The 19610-nt window shown below is 29.0% G+C and overlaps 1 protein-coding gene and 1 long non-coding RNA gene across 14 annotated transcripts in view; one reads left to right on the top strand and one right to left on the bottom strand.

Annotated features, from left to right (window-relative positions):
* Window positions 1–39: 39 nt before the first annotated feature.
* On the bottom strand, window positions 40–1696 carry LOC140666790 (uncharacterized). 3 transcript variants are annotated; one of them, XR_012046859.1, is made up of 4 exons: window positions 1624–1696; window positions 1236–1354; window positions 1063–1143; window positions 40–962 (listed from the first exon to the last, which is right to left on the bottom strand). It is a non-coding gene; the product is annotated as an uncharacterized lncRNA (long non-coding RNA). The 3 variants fall into 3 exon arrangements; XR_012046860.1 differs by having other exon boundaries at window positions 1602–1671; XR_012046858.1 differs by lacking the exon at window positions 1624–1696 and having other exon boundaries at window positions 1069–1143; window positions 1236–1351.
* Window positions 1571–19610, top strand: part of Inos (Inositol-3-phosphate synthase) — a 110750-nt gene continuing 92710 nt past the window's right edge. For 7 of the 11 annotated variants that reach the window (XM_072894331.1, XM_072894330.1, XM_072894323.1 and 4 more), the window contains exons 1-3: window positions 1571–1703; window positions 2712–2893; window positions 6528–6712. In XM_072894331.1, the coding sequence (XP_072750432.1) occupies window positions 1571–1703; window positions 2712–2893; window positions 6528–6712 (500 nt within the window). Of the gene's footprint in view, window positions 1704–2029; window positions 2176–2203; window positions 2295–2711; window positions 2894–6527; window positions 6713–19610 lie in introns of those variants that run through there. The other 4 variants (XM_072894326.1, XM_072894327.1, XM_072894328.1 and 1 more) reach the window with 4 other exon arrangements.

The following is a 19610-nucleotide window of genomic DNA, read 5'->3' as shown; positions in this document are numbered from 1 at the left end:
ATTTCAAACTAATATCACATAAATTGTTTGTGTAACTCAAACAACCAAAATAAAGTGAAATAAACAAAAATAAAATAAAGAAAAAAAAAATATAATTTGTTAAAAACAACATTAATAATGTTTCATATATAAATTATATCAACGTGTTTAAACTGTTGCAAAATAATATTTAAGTTAACTTTTAAGTGTCTAACTATTTCGAAATATATTACAGTATTTATCTAATATGATAATAGATTGGAATCTATTAGAGTATTCATATTTCATATTTTTCATACAGCCTCAGTTGCAGACCATGATTTCAAACTGCTTTTATTTCTATTAGTTCGGATAACATATTTTTTTGTACTTTTAATGTCTTTTTTTTAAGTTTTACTTCCTTTTTCTTTAACTTTACTTTTACTTCTTGTAATTTTAACATGTCACAAGATATTTTTATATTGGATTTCCTATAATTTAAAGTAAATATTTTATTAGAAAATTTATTATAAGATGTTTTAGTAAGATATATATATATATATATATATACACATACAGAGGGACGGACAGACAGATAGATATATCAATATATGTAAAATTATTTTTATAAATTACTTCGCGTTGTATTATTTATTTTTGATGTATAAACTTTTCCTTTTTCCTATATTGTATGGTGGTATATTTTCAGAGTCCCTTCCATTTCTATTATTGTCTTCTTCAATTATTATGTTATCTTGCACGTCTTGTTCTATTGTTTCAGTATTTTCTTGTATTATAGCTTCTACAATAGGATTTTCTTCTATATAAATTCCACCTTTTGGAATGTTTTCTATTCCGGCTGTTTCCGGTGTTAACAATTCTAAAACTTCCTCTTCAAAAGTTGAAAAAGGTATTTTAGAAGGTGGACCACCACCAGTTCCTTGTACATAACTGCGTCTCTTTGCTTCTTTTTTTAAGCTGTAACTCTTTATATCTTTCCATGTCTATAAAAGTATATAAACAAAATTACTTTTTATAATTAATAACAAATAAATTTCTTATCTAATGTTATAAAACTAAATAATAAAAATAATATTATATAACCTTTACCCATTCTTTACCACTTGTTTAAAGACCTTCGGGAATTGAGTTAATGTCTTGTGCAATTTCGTTCCACAATTTAGCCTAAAAATGTTTTCAATAATATTTATTTTTTAAATAATTATTTATTTCTTAACAGTTTATATAATATATATATATTAATATTTTAATGTTACCTATTTTAATCGACTCTCGCATTTCCTATCTATTCTACCTGTCACTAATTCTGAATGTTGCTTTAAATAATTTAATAAAGCCTCTTTTTGTTTTAGAGTCACATTCATGTTTAATATTTCTATAAATTGTTATAATTATATTACTGTTGTAGGCTATGGTATATTTTATGGTTATGACTGTCATGCAGTGTTGTACTAAATAATAACTAACTCCCTAGGAACCATGTTTAATGATTTTATTTTCCACGCAGCCAAGCCACATATATAATCGCCATGCGTGAAAAGTTTCACGTAAAATTTGGATAAGTGAAAAATGAAAAAGTGAAAAGTGAAAAATGAAAAGTGGAAAATTTCACGTGAAATTACATGATCGCTGCTCTGTGCTCACTTTTAGCATTTTCACCATATTTCAGTTACAAAATCGATACCCAGTTTTCGATGTTAAAATGACGTGTGCTATTTTTCAAGGTTGGTAACTATGACACCGGAGTTTGCCCATCACTCCCGACTCTATATTCAGTGTTGTAGACAAGCTCCCTTCTTACGCGACATAATGATGACATTAAAGTCGTGTATATATAATGGGCACCTTAGTTTTGGTGAATTTCGCAGAGAACAAGTTAAATAACTATATAAATAAATAAATAAATAAATATAATTTATGTATATTTTTTTATTTTATGTTTTTAAATAATTTTTCAAAAATTTTTAAATAATTTTTAAATGGGGGCCATAAAGGATCTCGCATTTCATAAGATTTAACTACTTCATTGAGATTCCACTTTCAATGCGCATTCGCGAATCAGGGAGCCTTCTGACAGTATTGCCCTAAGAATACGTTGTAATGCGATGACGACGACTGCGCCGTACGCTGTATTTACTGGTATTTATGTTTCGGCAATCGTCGTGAATAGTCATAAGAGGCTTGAGAACATTGTGTGTGAGTTGTGTCTATCTCTTCTTTCTTTTTCTTTCTATAGTTTCTTTCTGTCTTGCATTTTTCATTCTTGATAATCTATTGTGAAGAATTACATGCACAATTAGCAATTAAACAATTCGGCAAGTTTAGATTTCATATATATTTTACATAGAATAAACTTTATTGAAAAATATTTTAAAGATCATTTTTCTGTTTTTATAAGTGTAAAAAATAATTCACGACTTTCTGAGAGAAGTCGAAGTATATCAATCAGTTTTTATAGTAATTTCCGATTTTATTATGTTGAGAGCGCGCAAAAATGATCCTTATGAGTTTTTAGTAAGGGTGTGAGAGTGTACTTGCAATAATAAAATGTCAAAATTTGAATTTAATCGAACGTGTATGTATCTACTGGATACAGAACAAGTTCCAGACCGGCGACATATATGTATATGTATATACACATCTTTAATATCGACGTCAGACCAGAATTCACACTCAATATCACTTTATAGTTTTCAGACCGGCAACTAGCAAGTTTCAATTTTTGTGTTTAGGTATTCTCTCTTTTCATTATTGTATTTTTATACATATATTACATTCTGTGGAGATGGAAAGTTTGAAGGTGCGTGTGAATTCACCGACGGTACGTTACTCGGAAGATTTCATCGAAGCGGAATACGAATATCGAACAACTAGCGTGACTGAGAATGACGAGAATGATGATAATACATATACGGTGAGAACATACATTTGTTGACCATATTCATCCAATTATTTTCAATATATATGTCATTATGTGATGTTTGTGCCGGCCGGTCAATATCAGAAGTCTGTTCATCATCGAGGCTACCCAGTAAAAAAGATCTATCGAATTGACATCAAATTGACGTCGAATTGATGTAAATTGCATCAATTCGACGTCAATTTGATGTCAATTCGATAGGTCTTTTTTACTGGGTATATTCTTGTTGATTAAACAGTGGTTTTTCCGTTATTGCTGCCATTATGATGAATATATATGTTAAAGATATTGCAAAAAGATATGATATAGAAGAATTTTATCAATTTGGAATTGAGTATTTTTTTGCGAAAATGTCGAAACACTAAATAACATTATGTCATGTATGAGCGACTGAAAAAAAATCAAATCTATGACACACAGTAACAATTATTATCAATTAATATCAGAGTTTAAAGTTTTGTTAAATAACAATAACCTACCTTGTGTTATTTTTGTTAAAAAAAATTACTTATAAATCGGCAGATATGAATTTACTGTTGAAAGAGTATTCTCTAGATTCTAGATCATTCTAGAATCGAATATTCTATAATCAATTTTTGCAAGTTCGCACATGCGTGTTCTGTCATATTGTATGTATGTAACATACATATATAACACATTCAAATTGACATCGCATATTTATCTATTAAATCTGAATTTTTTTTAGGAATTAACATTAAAATCAAATATTATTTTAAGAATATCTTCGTTAAATTATTAATTATTTTAGGGATATTTTTTATTAACAATATTGTTGGGCAATGTTTAAATTTACATATTACATATTACAAACACACGATAATAACCGTTGTGCTTATTAATTTTTCCAAAAGCCACTTTGATCAATCTTTAATTAAATTAATCGGTGATTATTGAAACAATATTTTGTGTCAAATTACCTACAACAAAATTTCGAATTATGTACATGTGCGTATATAAATCGCTGATTAAGTTAATCAAAATGGTTTTTAAAATCAGATTTTATTAGATTTTTCTTCACATATATCGCTAGCGTGCAGTATATTTATTTTTTGTGAACAAAACGATAAACGTTTTTTGTGTGTTTATAATGCTGGAAGTTCAACTCTCTCGAAAATTATAGGTTACAATACTGTAAAAAATTATCAAATATACAAATTTATAAAATTTCCAATGTTTAAAAAAAGTTAAAATTGAATTGATAAAAAAATTAAATTAAATGATTAAGAGAATAGTTTGAATAGATTGAAATATTTATAAACATCTAACTTGACTGAAAAAAATATGTTTTATTAAAGAATTAATAAAAAATTTCAAATAATACTTTGCTACATGCTACATGTAACGGTTATTAGATATTGTTATTTTTTTTTTAATTTGTTTGTACTATTATTGAAAATTTTTTATTATTAATTTTGGTTAGTTTTGAACAATTTTTTACATAAATGTTTATTTTAGAGAGACATTAAATTATATTTTATTTAAAATATTTTCCATTGCTAGCTATAACTTTTTTTCACTTTTCTGACAATAAGTGAATTTTAGCATAAAAAAATGATTGACCTGAGCGTTCTTTGTCTTTCAAATCAAAATCATCACTTTTGAATCATCGAAACCAGTACTCACCTATTTTAACTGATGAGAGCAGACTCAAAATAAGTTTGTGAGGTCGATGAGCTTCAACAGCCGTTTTTTTCGAATCATCAAAGCAGTAAAGTAACAAATGACGAAAATGTTCTTCCTCACGTTCTATTTTCAATCACACTAAAAAATGGTTAACTTTACGAATGCACGTATGTCAAATTACTTGTATAAATGTTCAAACTTTGAAATAACATATCAATTTTTAAAATATTTCAATATTGGAGCTACAGTTAGCTATATAGTGAGTCTTTAAAACTAACCAGAACACCTATAGCATTCTTTAAACGTTTTTTAGTTCTAGTAATCATTGTTGAGTCCTTAATTAAATGTAAATTCATCATTTATATTTTTTCAAACTATCATATATTTTTTCGCTGAAATTCATGCATTATTTTATTTGAACATAAATATAGTAAAACTGAATATGCATTAGGAACGACTTCATCGATTTTAATGACCTTGAAGTATAAGATCAGGATCATGTTCTTGAGCAATGATCAAGAGATTTAGTCATAACTAATTGTTTATTATAAAGTTATAAATAAATACTTAAGTTACAGCCCAATCTTTTTGATATGAAAGAAAGTATAAAATGTATAAAAATGTATAATTTTGTATAAGTTTTTTACTATCGCAAAGCGAAGTTACTTAAATTACTGTAAATTTTGCTTTGTATAAAAAATAAAAAATCTATATAAAACTCTGTATATTTTTATATTTTATTTCACATTTGAAGCATCGAGTGTAAGATGGACTTTTATCTTCTGATGCTTATCATAAAACTAGAGATGTATGATTAGCGACATTTAATGTTTTGTTCTGATAAGGAATACTTATTGATCTTATTTTTATAATGTTTTCAAAGAAATTAATAAACTTATCTTTAATATTTAGTTTTGCCGCAATATGTTTTCAGTTCTTGATAGATGTTAAAAGCTACCGATGTGTACTTCAGAAAATTTTTGTAATATTATGGCATCAAAGAATATATCATATGGTTTTTTTTCGATTAAAGAATTATGTACTTTTGCAAATGATACTGTAATTAATAAAACTCGAAGTGTTTCGAAACAATATTGTACTAAAGATTAATTTTTATGCTCCTCAACTTTTGATTGTATATAATTTTAGGAAAAAATGTTTAAAATAACAATTGCTTGATTTTTAGTTATTATGTTACTTTTTTCCCCGGTAAAAAATTTGTTATGTATAATTATATATGATATATGACCATATAAAACAATATAGAAATATATAAAATTTTATATAAGTTATGTATAATTATATATAATAATATATGACTTGTTGTATAATTATATATAATTTTATATTAATGTTGGCTAAATGTCAGTCAACGATAATACGAAATTATGCATACTATACATAACTATACATAACTTAGAACAGAATTTTATATATTTCTATATACTTTTATATTGTTATATATAATTATATATAAGAAATTTTTTACCGGGTCAGGATAATTAAAATTTTAAAATTGCTCTTCTTATGCCGTTTTCATGAGAGAATTTTTGAATCGTAAAATATTTAAAAGAGGTCTCTTTTGTAATAAAAAATCATTGCATATATTTTTATCTAATTCTTGAAAAATGCATTTTTAATTAACTTTAGGACCACTCTGTATAATATAATATACACACGCATACATATTCACTGTATATGTGTGCATTGATAAGAAAAATATTTAAATTTGTATGTTTTTGTGTATATATAGTATTACACATATAGTTTTATTTTATTTTTATATAATATTATATTTTTCTCTCTCAAAGTATATATACATGCGTGTGTATAAATTTAAATATTTTAGTATAACAAAAATTACAGTAAATTTTATATATTCTTAATTTTTTTGTTACAGTTTCTTATGTTCTATAAAGATAAAAATCATAAAAAATATAAATTTTCAAAAAAAGTTTAAAGTTTTTATTTTTGAATTGCATAGAATTTTTTGCAGGTATCACCCACATTGACAAGATTGCTGATTAGGACTACGATAAAGGTCTCTAAGTTGGGATTGATGTTGGTGGGCTGGGGTGGTAACAACGGCAGCACTATAACAGCAGCTTTAATTGCGAATAAGCTTAAATTAAGGTGGGAGACAAAAGAGGGTGAAAAAACCGCAAATTGGTACGTCTTTCAATGTTATTTATTTATTCGTTATATAAACAGTACAGATTATTTGAAATATTACATTATCTTGCGAGTAAATTGATTTTTGAAAACAATAAAAACAAAGCTCTAAATATTACAAAGTAATAAGTGACCTAACCAAATAGGCAAGTAAGAGCCAACGCAGATTGAAACCGTGAAATAAAGATATCCTATTAAAGATTTATTTAATTTATACGTTTTTTTAAATTTGCTTAATATGTTATATAATTTATACGTTTCGCTAAAATAATGTTAATACCATTGAAAAAAGATTAATCATTTACATTATCCAAAACTCCATTATTCCGCCGCGAATATCAAATGCGAGGAGCCTCCCAATGATTCTCATCTTAAGAGATACGCCATAATCATGATGTGCATCTTCACACTATTAATTATAAAATAGATATAAAGATATATTTGCCAGTAGTGTACATACAAAGTACGTTACTATGACGTGCTAACTCGTCGTACGTTATGTTGTAACGATGTCTTATCTGGTGTTCGAAATGTAATTCTCACGTCACTGTCACGTGACTAACAGTAAATATTTCTGGTGATAGAAAGTCTGCAGTGACGTATATTTGAGACATTTATGGGGCATGTTGAGCACTTGTTCACGCTCTGAAAATGATCGATCAGTTTTGAAAAGTTAAGATTAACTTGTATTGTTATGTACGTAAAATACTTAATAGATAAAATATATAATTATACTTGGTTCACTTATAACAAAAATTTAAACAGATATATATTTTATTTAAGTAAAATATATGTCTGTTTAAATTTCTGACACCATTTCTACATAATCACACATGTTGTCTGTCAAGTATTTTACATACCTAACACAGTAAAAATCAATCTTAACTTCTATACATTTATATTGAATGCATATACTATTGCATGTACTATTTCCAGACAGTACATGTTCCTAAAAGATCACTAAAAAAACTTAAAAACTATTAATTATTAATGACACTATTAATATCACAATAAGAATAAATACAATAAGAATAAATAAATGCCACATATGTGCACGAAAAAATTATTTATTACTGTGAATAAATAAGAAATGATCCGGGGATATTATGACAGGTGCAACAATCAATTCGTCGTGCACAGGAATGGGTTAGAGTCGATGGAAGAATTTCGAACATTTTTTGTAAAATTGGCTAAATTCGTTTTCTTTTAAATAAATTTTAAGACACAATGTAATTTTGTATCATTTTGAAAATCATTATTCAATTATTAGGAATAAAGGTTTACTTTCTATCGATCAAATGCGTTTTTTTTTTAAGCAGTTAGTTTTAACGAAATGAAACAAGAATACCTTTTTCTTAGGGAAAGATGTGAAGAATCTAAAAACAATATTTAAAAATAAAGAAGCCCATCGGCTCCAAAGTTTTGTAAGTTAAAAGGCCTACAAGTGATCCGATTCTGGTTTTTCAAAAAGATATCAAAAAATCTATCATGCTATTTTAAAAATCTTTATTTAATAAAAAAAGTTCTTATACGTTATTAAACTGTACAAATATAAAAGTTATTTAAGAAAAATAATTCTCAAATTTAAACTTTAGAGATAAATATCTTGGTAGAAATGCATTGTAGAAAAAAATTTTATAAGAACTTATGGGGTTTTTGCCTGCTCTACATGCCCATAAGAGGTTGTATATATCCTGATAAAGGTGGGTTTTTTAATTTACTTTGAAGCCGATGGGATTTTTTATTTTTAAATAATGTTTTTAGATTCTTCATATCTTTCTCTAAGAAAAAGGTATTCTTGTTTCATTTCGTTAAAACTGCTTTCAAGAAAAACGCACTTGATCGATAGAAAGTAAACCTTTATTCCTAACAATTGAATAAAGATTTATACATATATATATATATGGTGTCCTATAATTTGTAAAATCTTTCGTGTACAGATAGAGCGGATTAAACTGTGCAAAAAAAGTTCCATATCATTTTGCGATTTTCGCAATAATTATTAAAGCCTTTGCACATAAAAAAGGCCTTTTAGTCGTAATCGTAAGGTTGTAAGGCTGTAAGCAAATCGACCAATCACAGTGTATAGTAACGATTTCGCTCGCCTTACTACACACTACCCCGTAAAAAATTTGTTATGTATAATCATATATGATATATGACCATGTATAATTATATATAATAATATATGACTTATTGTATAGTTATATATAATTTTATATTAATGTTGGCTAGATGTCAGTCAACAATAATACAAAATTATGCATAGTATACGTAACTATACATAACTTATACAGAATTTTATATATTTCTATATACTTTTATATTGTTATATATAATTATATATGAGAAATTTTTTACCGGGTATGATTGGTCGATTTGCTTTACAGACTTACGATTACGACTAAAAATTTTTTACGTGCAAAGGCCTGTTATTTTAGTCGCTAGATTTCCATCATGGAATTTTACGATTAGCGTCTTACTAATCATCAACTAATCAACTAATTATATTATTTGGCGATTTCTTAAAAATATAGGTTATATAACGTGACAGAATTTTGTGCTTACAACTTTTTACTCGTGTTATTATTTAAGTATTATTGTCATTCTTTTTGTTTAAACATTCGAAATGTCTGATCACACATATATGGATTTGTGTGATAATTTTTTGAAATTAATGGTCGATTTGCTTACAGCCTCAGTGCCAATCAACTCAAGAGAGCAATTGACAATAAGAGATTAAATTTTTGTGATTTTCTCCAAAATGGAGCAAAAACGAACAAATTTCTAAAGGGCATTTTGTCTTAGTTTTTTGGTCCTTTACACGATCCTGAAATTTTACCATTTAAATTGGGGACACCCTTATAAAGAATAGCCTGTGATGTTCTAGTTATATAAATATTACATAAAGTATCGTCAAAATTATATAACAATTTTGTATAACAATTATATAGATTCATTACGTTATTGATTGATATGTCATAGTTTTGCTGATCTGTAACACATACACACATACACACACATACACGTGCGCGCGCGCACAGATCGCGCGTGTTACAGATCAGCAAAACTCGGTAGTGTATGTATGTATATATATATACAGGGTGTATTGCCGATAGCTCGCGCAACACCCTTTAAGGGAAGGTAGAGAGTGTTATTCTGAACAGAAAAGTCCTGTATCATTTTGCGATTTACGTAATAATTATTAAACTATTAATTAAAAACGCTCAGCGAACGATATTATATATGTATATATACAAAGTGTCCGGTAATAATCGCCCCACCTCTCAGCATATGCTGAGTGCTATATACGGCGCGCACTCATACGCTGAGCGTTTTTAATTAATATTTTAATAATTATTGCGCAAAACGCAAAATGGTGGAGGACTTTTATGTTCAGTTTGACCTGCTCTATTAGGCCCAGAGAGGTGGGGCGATTATTACCGGACACTTTGTATGTATATATAATATCATTCGCTGAACGTTTTTAATTACTAGTTTAATAATTATTGCGCAAATCGCAAAATGATACAGGACTTTTTTTATTCAGAATAACACTTTCTACCTTCCCTTAAAGGGTGTTGCGCAAGCTATCGGACACCCTGTGTATATATATATACATACATACATACATACATACATACATACATACATACCATACATACCATACATACCATACATACCATACATACCATACATACCATACATACCATACATACCATACATACCATACATACCACACATACCATACATACCATACATACAGGGTATTTCATTTTAATCGCCCCAGGCAAATATCCCAAAAAATATGGAAAATATGAAAAAATGTTTCAAACAAAGTTGTATGGTTTCGAGGGGGGCATAAGATGGTGCCATTGATTTGACCTTGAATAATTGTTTGAAGGTCATCTTAAATTTTTTAAATGTCACACCCTATATATTATTGCATATTCTTATCTCGAGAGCTTTCCGAAACACTATAATAAAATGTTTTTTCATTAAATACTTTTCCAGTTATAAGGCTTCAAAGTTGCAGTATTTTGACATAAAATACAAGATATCTCGTAAAATAAAAATACTCATTTTTCGATTATCTTATCCTAATACTTTTATGCACAGAATAATGAGACAAATCAATTAGCGTAATTAAAACACATAATTATGTTAAAGTAAAAATGTGTAACTGCTAGTTGCAAATTCAGATTTTTTCTTAAAGATAACTATGTGTTTTCTTTACACCAATTGATTCGTCTCATTATTCTGTGCATAAAAGTATTAGAGTAAGATAATCAAAAAATGAATATTTTACGAAATATCTTGTATTTTATCTTGTATTCAAAATGTATACTGCAACTTTGAAGCCTTATAACTCAAAAAATACTTAATGAAAAATACTTTGTCATAAGTGTTTTGGAAAGCTCTCGAGATGAGCTACAAGAATATGTAAAAATATATAGGGTGTTCCATTTAAAAAACTTGAAGTGACCTTCACGTGACCTTCAAATGACTTTTCAAGGTCAAACCAATGGTACCATCTTATGGCCCCCTCGAAACCATACAACTTTTGTCTGAAACATTTTTCTCTCTCGGGCTTGGTTTTCGAGATATTCGACTGGATGAATTAAAATGGTCCACCCTGTATATGTATATATATATATATATATATATATATATATATGCCCAGTGTATGCGTATATATATATACGCATATACTTTTCACGCATAGAAAGTCTATGCACAAGCATAGTGGGTTCCGCCCCCTTGCGGGGGGCTTCACTTCCAGAAAAAATAACCTAACCCAATCCATTTGTTGTGTGGGTAGAAAAATATATGTGTAGAAAGTGTATGCGCGGATGCAGTGGGACTGTATTATATATTATGTTATAATTAATATTTTATAAGGTTTAAAGTCTTTATCGTTGTTTTTCTCGAAAACTATCACTCGTATAATAAAAATGGATAGGATATAAAATGTGTATTTTGAAGAGACCTACAACTTTTATTTGAAACATTTTTTAAAATTTTCAGTATTTGATAAAATAATTGCAAAAAACGTTAATTTAAAAAAATTTTTATAAATTTTTAGTAAACAACGAGCGATGCCTAAAACCTTTTAAGCGTTACTCAGGACAGTGACCTTAATAACATATGTCAAGGTCATTGACTTCTGAAAGGGGTGACCTTATGTGAATATTTATCATATATATATATATACACATATATGTATATGTATATATATATATATATATAGGGTGTCTCAGAACAACCTTCCGTCCGTAAAATGACGTATTCCTGACACAATTTTAAGACAATTTTTCCTTTACCAAAATTTGATTTGAGCTTAGTTTTTGAGTTATAAGCAAAAATAGTTAGCAAATCACACGTCGAGTACAGAAGGCAGATAGGAACGGCGCGGCACACCGCGAGCACGGGCGCAGCTGACCGTTCGACGAGTGATTACCGCCGCATGAGTCGCTAACTATTTTATCTTATAACATAAAATTATGTTTAAATAAAATTTTGGTAAAGGAAAAATTGTCTTAGAATTGTGTCAGAAATACGTCATTTTACGGACGGAAGGTTGTTCTGGTACACCCTGTATATACAGGGAACGAAATATATATATATACAGTGAACGAATTGTTTTCACAAATATCATCATAATTATCGTAAAATTTAGACTTTTTCTTGCAAATTAAAAAAAAATTGAGGTCTATATTTTTATTTGTTGATTTTAACATATCAAAGTTATCTTTACATTTTTGTTATCAATAGCATTAGCAACACGTGGAAGTTGCTAGAAATGTGTATGTGTGTGTGCGTATGCGTGCGTGCGTGCGTGCGTGCACACGCACACGTACGCGCGCACACACGCACACACGCACGCACACACACATATCCAGCAACCTCCCCGTGTTGCTAAGACTGGCAGTAACAAAAATGTATAGATAACTTTGATACATCATAATTTCGCGAAAAAAAATCGTACAGACCTCAATTTTTTTTTAATTTGCAAAGGAAAGTTCAAATTTTATGATGATTATTATGATATTTGTGAAAAAATTAATTCTACTCCGTGGAGTGCATCAAACTATGCAAATTTTCAAAAACAAAACACGTTCTTATTTTTAAAGAAATGTCGAAAAGAAAAGGGAGAAAGAGAAATTTAATATCTGACGAATTCTCTTTAAAATAGAGACTTCAAGCTTCAAAATAGAAAAAAACTTTTAGATAAGACAATTTTTCGCGGAATTATGATTATTTAAAGTTATACGAAATTTTTGTATAAATTTTTGTTGTGATAATTTTGTTGCTCAGTGTATATAACGGCACGATCCGTGGTTGATACTTTTATCCTGCTCATTTTCGATTACTACGATTTATAGCGCCGAGTTCAGTCTATGCGTTTTGCGTAAACTAACAAGGGAACCTCGCAAACCCGGAAATTCTGATTTTAATGGAACTAAGCACACATATAGAGCGGGTAAATAGATGAATTTAGAAATGTTTAGTTGCTGCCAAAAAATGATTCTAAGAGATAAAACCACTCCTTATATATAGAGTCGTTTCTCGGTTTTCTCTATATATCTCGAAAATTATTGAAGATATTGAAAAATGTTTTATACAAATATTTATGATAAAAAGTCCTCTATTTAACCACATTAATACAATTTTGAAAAAATAATTAAAAAAATAATTTTTTTTTAAATCTGAGAAAAAAATTATTTTTTTAAATCTTTGAAAATTGTTCGTAAGTAAAAGGTTTATCTTTAATAATATTTATTACTATATATCTATATAGTAATAAATATTATTCGAGATAAACCTTTTCGTGAAATTATGACATTCTCTATAATGTGTAAAAGTAATTATTACAATCATCATATATATATATAATGTGTAAAAGTAATTATTACAATCATCATATATATATATGATGATTGTAATAATTACTTTTACACATTATAGAAAATGCAATCCAAATAAATGGTATTGTAGTTTTTATGGAGAATATCATCAACTTTAGAATTAATGCACACAGTTTGCATGTGATTTTTTCACTCATAACTACAATATAATTTTTATTTTGTTTAATCACAGAAAATAATGCGTAGTTTTTGATGAAGTAATCTGTCGTAAATTAAAGAATGAAAAAAATACGTTTTAAGATAAATTAGTATGACTTGTATTACAAAAACATACCAAATAAATGATAAATTAAAATTAATATTTCATATAAATAAAATTATAATAACTGAATTCGGCGAGTGGTATAGAACTATTAATCATTAACAATTTAATTGTGTAGTGTTAAGGTGGGAAAAAACACCATATGTAGGGTTTTATATTAAATTCTTAACTTACAATACATACATGATAGCTACATAGGTAAATAAATTTAGAAATATTTAATTCTGGCCTGAAAATGCTTCTAGGATGAAACCATACCTCAAATGAACAGTAGTTTTTTTTATATATCTTGAAAATTTTTTATTCGAGATATCACAATATATTTCACACAAAAAAGTTTCATGATAAAAACACCTCTATGTGTTGTTACGAGTAATCTCTATGTGTGAAATCTTTACTTGAAGAGTCTATGTAAACTATTGTTTAAAAGTTTGGTAAGTCCACTTTATATTTAACATTTATATATTTTATATTTATTATATATTTAATATTTATTTATTTAACATTTTTATACATTTATATATTTACATACATTTTATTATAAACAAAATTTTTTTAAATAGTATTTATTAAATACAGGAAATTTTCCAATCGAAGAGTGTGTGTGTTTTCTTTTTTGTACAGAATATACAGAGTGGACTATTTTAATCGATTCAGTCGAATATCTTGAAAACCAAGCCCAGGAGAAAAAAATGTTTCAGGCAAAAGTTATTTGGTTTTGAGGGAGCCATAAGATGGTACTATTGGTCTGACCTTGAAAAGTCATTTGAAGGTCACGTGAAGGTCACCTCAATTTTTTTAAATGGCACCTTCTATGTTTTGTTACTTATTCTTGTAGCTGACCTCGAGAGCTTTCCAAAACACTATAATCAAATGTTTTTTCATTGAGTATTTTTCGAATTATAAGGCTTCAAAGTTGCAATATTTTGACATAAAATACAAGATATCTCGTAAAATATTTATTTTTTGATTATCTTACCTTAATACTTTTATGCATAGAATAATGAGACGAATCAATTGGTGTAAAGAAAACACATAGTTATCTTAAAGCAAAATCTGAATTTGCAACTAGCAGTTACACATTTTTACTTTAACATAATTATGTGTTTTAATTACGCCAATTGATTTGTCTCATTATTCTGTGCATAAAAGTATTAGGATAAGATAATGTATTTTATATCAAAGTATTGCAACTTTTTATTGAAGCTTTATAATTCGAAAAATACTCAATGAAAAAATATTTGAATATAGTGTTTTGGAAAGCTCTCGAGGTCAGCTACAAGAATATGTAACAAAAAATAGGGGATGCCATTTAAAAAAATGGAGGTCACCTTCACGTGACCTTCAAATGACTCTTCAAGGTCAGATCAATGATACCATTTTATGGCCCTCTCGAAACCAAATAACTTTTGCCTGAAACATTTTTTTCTCCTGGGCTTGGTTTTCAAGATATTCGACTGAATCGATTAAAATGGCCCACCCTGTATAAAATATTAATTGAAATAGAAACAATTAGTGTTTAACGGAGACCACAGTGGAGAGAGCATTTTGCAATTAATAACTGTTTTGATCATAATGTAGTCAATCAGAACACTCAAATAATTCATATACGAGGATAGTTCGAAAAGTTCTCGGCCTGACAAAGAAAACACATAATTATTTATATTATTTAAGAAAATTATATTTTTAAGAAAATTTTTTTATTTTTCAACATAGTCTCCTTTCAACGCGATACACTTCGATCAACGATGTTCTAATTTTTTTATATCCTCAGAATAATATGATGTCTCTAATCAGTAATGACCTCCGTGTTTGAACTGAATTTCTTTCAAGCCATTTCTTCATGTTTGGAAACAAGTAAAAGTCACTGAGGACTAAATCTGGTAAATATGGTGCGTGTGGTAGCAATTTGATACGCAATAGAGCTTTGCAACTGCAATTGAAGACGTGTGAGCGGGTGTATTGTCGTGATGGAAAAGGACTTTTTTCTTTGCCAAATAAGATCGTTTAGTCTTAATAACATCGTTCTGTTGCTCCAGTAATGTTGTATAATATTCTCCGTTGACAGTTTTGCCTTTTTCTAGATAATCTATAAGCACCCTTTGAATCTCAAAAAACAGTCGTCATCATCTTTCCGGCTGACGGAACTGTTTTTGCTTTTTTTGGAGCACTTCCATCTGCTTCCACCCATTGCTTGGACTGTTATTTCGTCTGTGGCGTGTAGTGATGAATCCATGTTTCATCTGTTGTGATGAATCATCGCAAAAAGTCGGTTGAATTGCGTTTAAACATGTTCAAGCACTCCTGAGAAACGTTTCGAATGCGTTTTTGGTCGTTAGCAAACGCGGCACCCATCGCGCCGAAAGCTTTTTCATATGTAAATGTTCGTGTAAGATGTTATTAACACGATCTATTGAGATCTTCGCAATGTTAGCAAGCATTGTGGGTTTCTGCGATGATTTCCTCAGTGGTTTTTGGGCGACCTGAACGTTCATCGAGATAAATTGACGAACGACCACGTTTGAATTCAGCAGCCAAGTTCTTCACTGTTGAAAACGATAGCGAAAAGTCTCCCAAAGTGGAATTTAGCTCGTTTTTTATTTCCGTTAGCGATAAACCTTTTTAACAAAATATTTTATCACTGCACGACATTCGATTTTATCCATTTTTCGAGAATCACCAGAACTTGCTTGCTTTACTCGATCATACATAACGAAGGCACTACTGAATGCATCTGTCTGAAACTTTAGAGTAGGCTCTCCGAAGGATCAAACTTGTGAAAAATCATAACCATTTGATACTCCTAGCGTCATGTATGTGTTAGGCTGAGAACTTTTTGAATTACCCTCGTATATGTATATGTAAATTAAAATTATTTCACTTTTAGTAATGAATGAGGAAATTACAACATTAAATGAAAATAAACTTTTTTGTATTGTCTTTTAAATTTACTCGAATTTTCCTTACATTCTTTATTTCGTATATTTTAATCATTCTACAGCAACAGACAAAAGAACGATGTCGAAATAGGGTCATTTATCTGTCATGTATCAGGAAATTATGAAATTGATCTACTTTTATATTTTTGAGCGTGCTGAACTCGAATATGAAACTTAGAATTGTCCAAAACCCAGGAAATTTTGTGCAAATGCAGTTTTTCAACAGAAAATACTCATTTTGTAGCAAATATTTTGTATTGAACAAATAGTAAAGATGGAGAGAGGGAGATGGATCACTCATTTTCATTGAAATTTCATATTTTTATGATTTTATGATTTGCAAGTTCACTTTGTGTTCTCTACTTTTTTTATTGTTTACTATAGCATTTTGCATATACAATTTTCTATTTTTATTACGAAGATGTAATAAACTAATAGAGTAAATACGAAAATAAGTGTATTTAATAAGCTCAATGAGAATACAATGATATACGTAGTATTACATTAACTGTACTCTGAGTAAGAGTAATCGAAACTAAACCGTACAGTTGTTAAAAGAACCGTTATTTAACAATGATACTATCTGCTTGATTGCGCTTTTCCAAGAATTCGTGAACAGTCAGCTGCTATGGATTCTCGGAATAATAGAAGAACATCTGCGAAATTATCGCGCGACGTCTTTCGTCTTACATTATATTTTTCTCAGAGTTGAGAAAGTTACTTTATAAAAGTAACTCGTTACCGTTACCATTCTTTTTTCCAAAAAGGAACTCGTTACCGTTACTTGTTATAGCCCCAGAAAAGGCTACAGATTTAATGAATATATATATATATATATATATATATATATATATATATATATATATATACATATAATTATATTGATGCAGGAATGCATCGCGAGCGAAGCGATAATCGCGCGAGCCGCTGACGCAGCGAGCCACGCGCGCCCGAGACCGAGCGCGAACACGAAACCGGAAAGGTGTCGCCGAATTGCTAAAAGTACAAGCGAGGAAATTCGACTTTGAACTTCCTCACCTGCACTAAAACACGAATTCAGCAACATAACCATATTTGGTCATGTTGCTAAAGGACCCCCTCCGAAAAACCATGCAGTTCGGAGGAAAGCTCAGCACCCGCCGCGATGAAGCGACGGGCAGTCGTTGATCAGATCCTAAAGAGGAATAATCGTCACGGACAGTTATTAAATAGAACGAGATACACGAATAACTAAGAGATAAACGCGCGCCTGAGATAAGCCGACGCGTATCAGACTACCTGTACAACAGAGTATACGAGAGATACCGCTCTCTCCCTTTAACCGATAATACACACGAGTGTAAATACGTACGCTGGGAGCAGTGACAAAATACCAACCCATTGATTTTATTTAACTGTTATTTATTATAAAAACAAAGAAAGCAAGCAATTAAAAAATATTATTAAAATAAAAGGAGGCCACTGCCCGCCGTATCCCCAGCCTTCCCTGAACGAATCCCGAAAAATCCTGTGCCCCCTCCTGGAGGCATAACATACTGTTACTCAAAAAGTAACGAATCGTTACAATTTCCGTTATTTTTTTTGTATACAATACAAACTTTACATAAAAATTTTTTTAATACAAGCTCAAATTATTACAATAAACATTAAAAACTTTTGAACATTATTTTACAGTAAAGTAATCAAAAGGATATAATTTTTTGATAGTGATATTGCTATTGATATAAAGTGTGTAATAACTTTGATAATAATAAATTATTTTAAATAAGAGAAACTTTTGAAAACAAGTATACAAGCTTTCTTAAACACTTTTAGATTCTGTAAATGTAAATAAAATAAGATAAATGTTGACATTAGCGGACCCAGCCCCGATCATTTTGACCTTGATATATGTTGTCAAGGTTATCCTCCTGAGTGATCTTCACAAGGTTTTAGCCGTCACTCATTTTTTATTAAAAAGTTATTAAAAAAGTTTTATTTATTACACATGGTTAAACTTACGTTTAGGGGAGGCAGTCCCGATGATCTTGACCTTGACATATGTTGTTCATGACGTCTTTTGCAAGCAAATTTACAATATGGCTATTGCAAGTGCTATGCCAAATAGCAACATTTCTGCCCATTTTTAACATATTTATAGCATTATCCGAAACTACTGCACATATTTTTGTATTATATAAATCTTGTGCTATTTGGATGGATTCATTTACAATCTCGGTGAACTTATCACTTATTTCACTTCGTTCAATAACATCCCATGCATTGAGAAATGCGGTAGATCCTTTAGCATTATGTAACATAATAACAACAGTTTTTGTGTTCTTAGAAGTATTTTTTCATCCATCTATAAGAAGCACAGATTCAGAATTGATAAATTCTTTTGACAATTTGAGGCATCGTTCATATTTTTTCTCCAATAAAGTTGTTGATAAGGTTTTACGTCTTAGTAGGCGTAATGCATATCCCTGCTTAAAAAATCGGATAGAATCAGATAAAGAAAAAATCTATATAAATGAATCGTGTTTTTGGTTCATAAATCAGATTCTCTATCTAATATGTTTGATAAGTTTGTTATCATTCCCTATATTATTTAACATATAACATATTTATCGTTCTTCATCAATGTATATCTGATCGTGTTTTTATCGAAATTGATAATATCCTATCATATATTTAGTTCATAAATATCAGATTTTCTATCTGATATTTTTGATAAATTTTCTATCATTTCCTATATTATTCAGCATATGAGCTATTTATTGTTC

Source organism: Anoplolepis gracilipes, chromosome 6 (genome assembly GCF_047496725.1).
Source record: "Anoplolepis gracilipes chromosome 6, ASM4749672v1, whole genome shotgun sequence".
Taxonomy (NCBI): Eukaryota; Metazoa; Arthropoda; class Insecta; order Hymenoptera; family Formicidae; genus Anoplolepis; species Anoplolepis gracilipes.
This window is presented reverse-complemented; position numbering and strand designations above follow the sequence as displayed.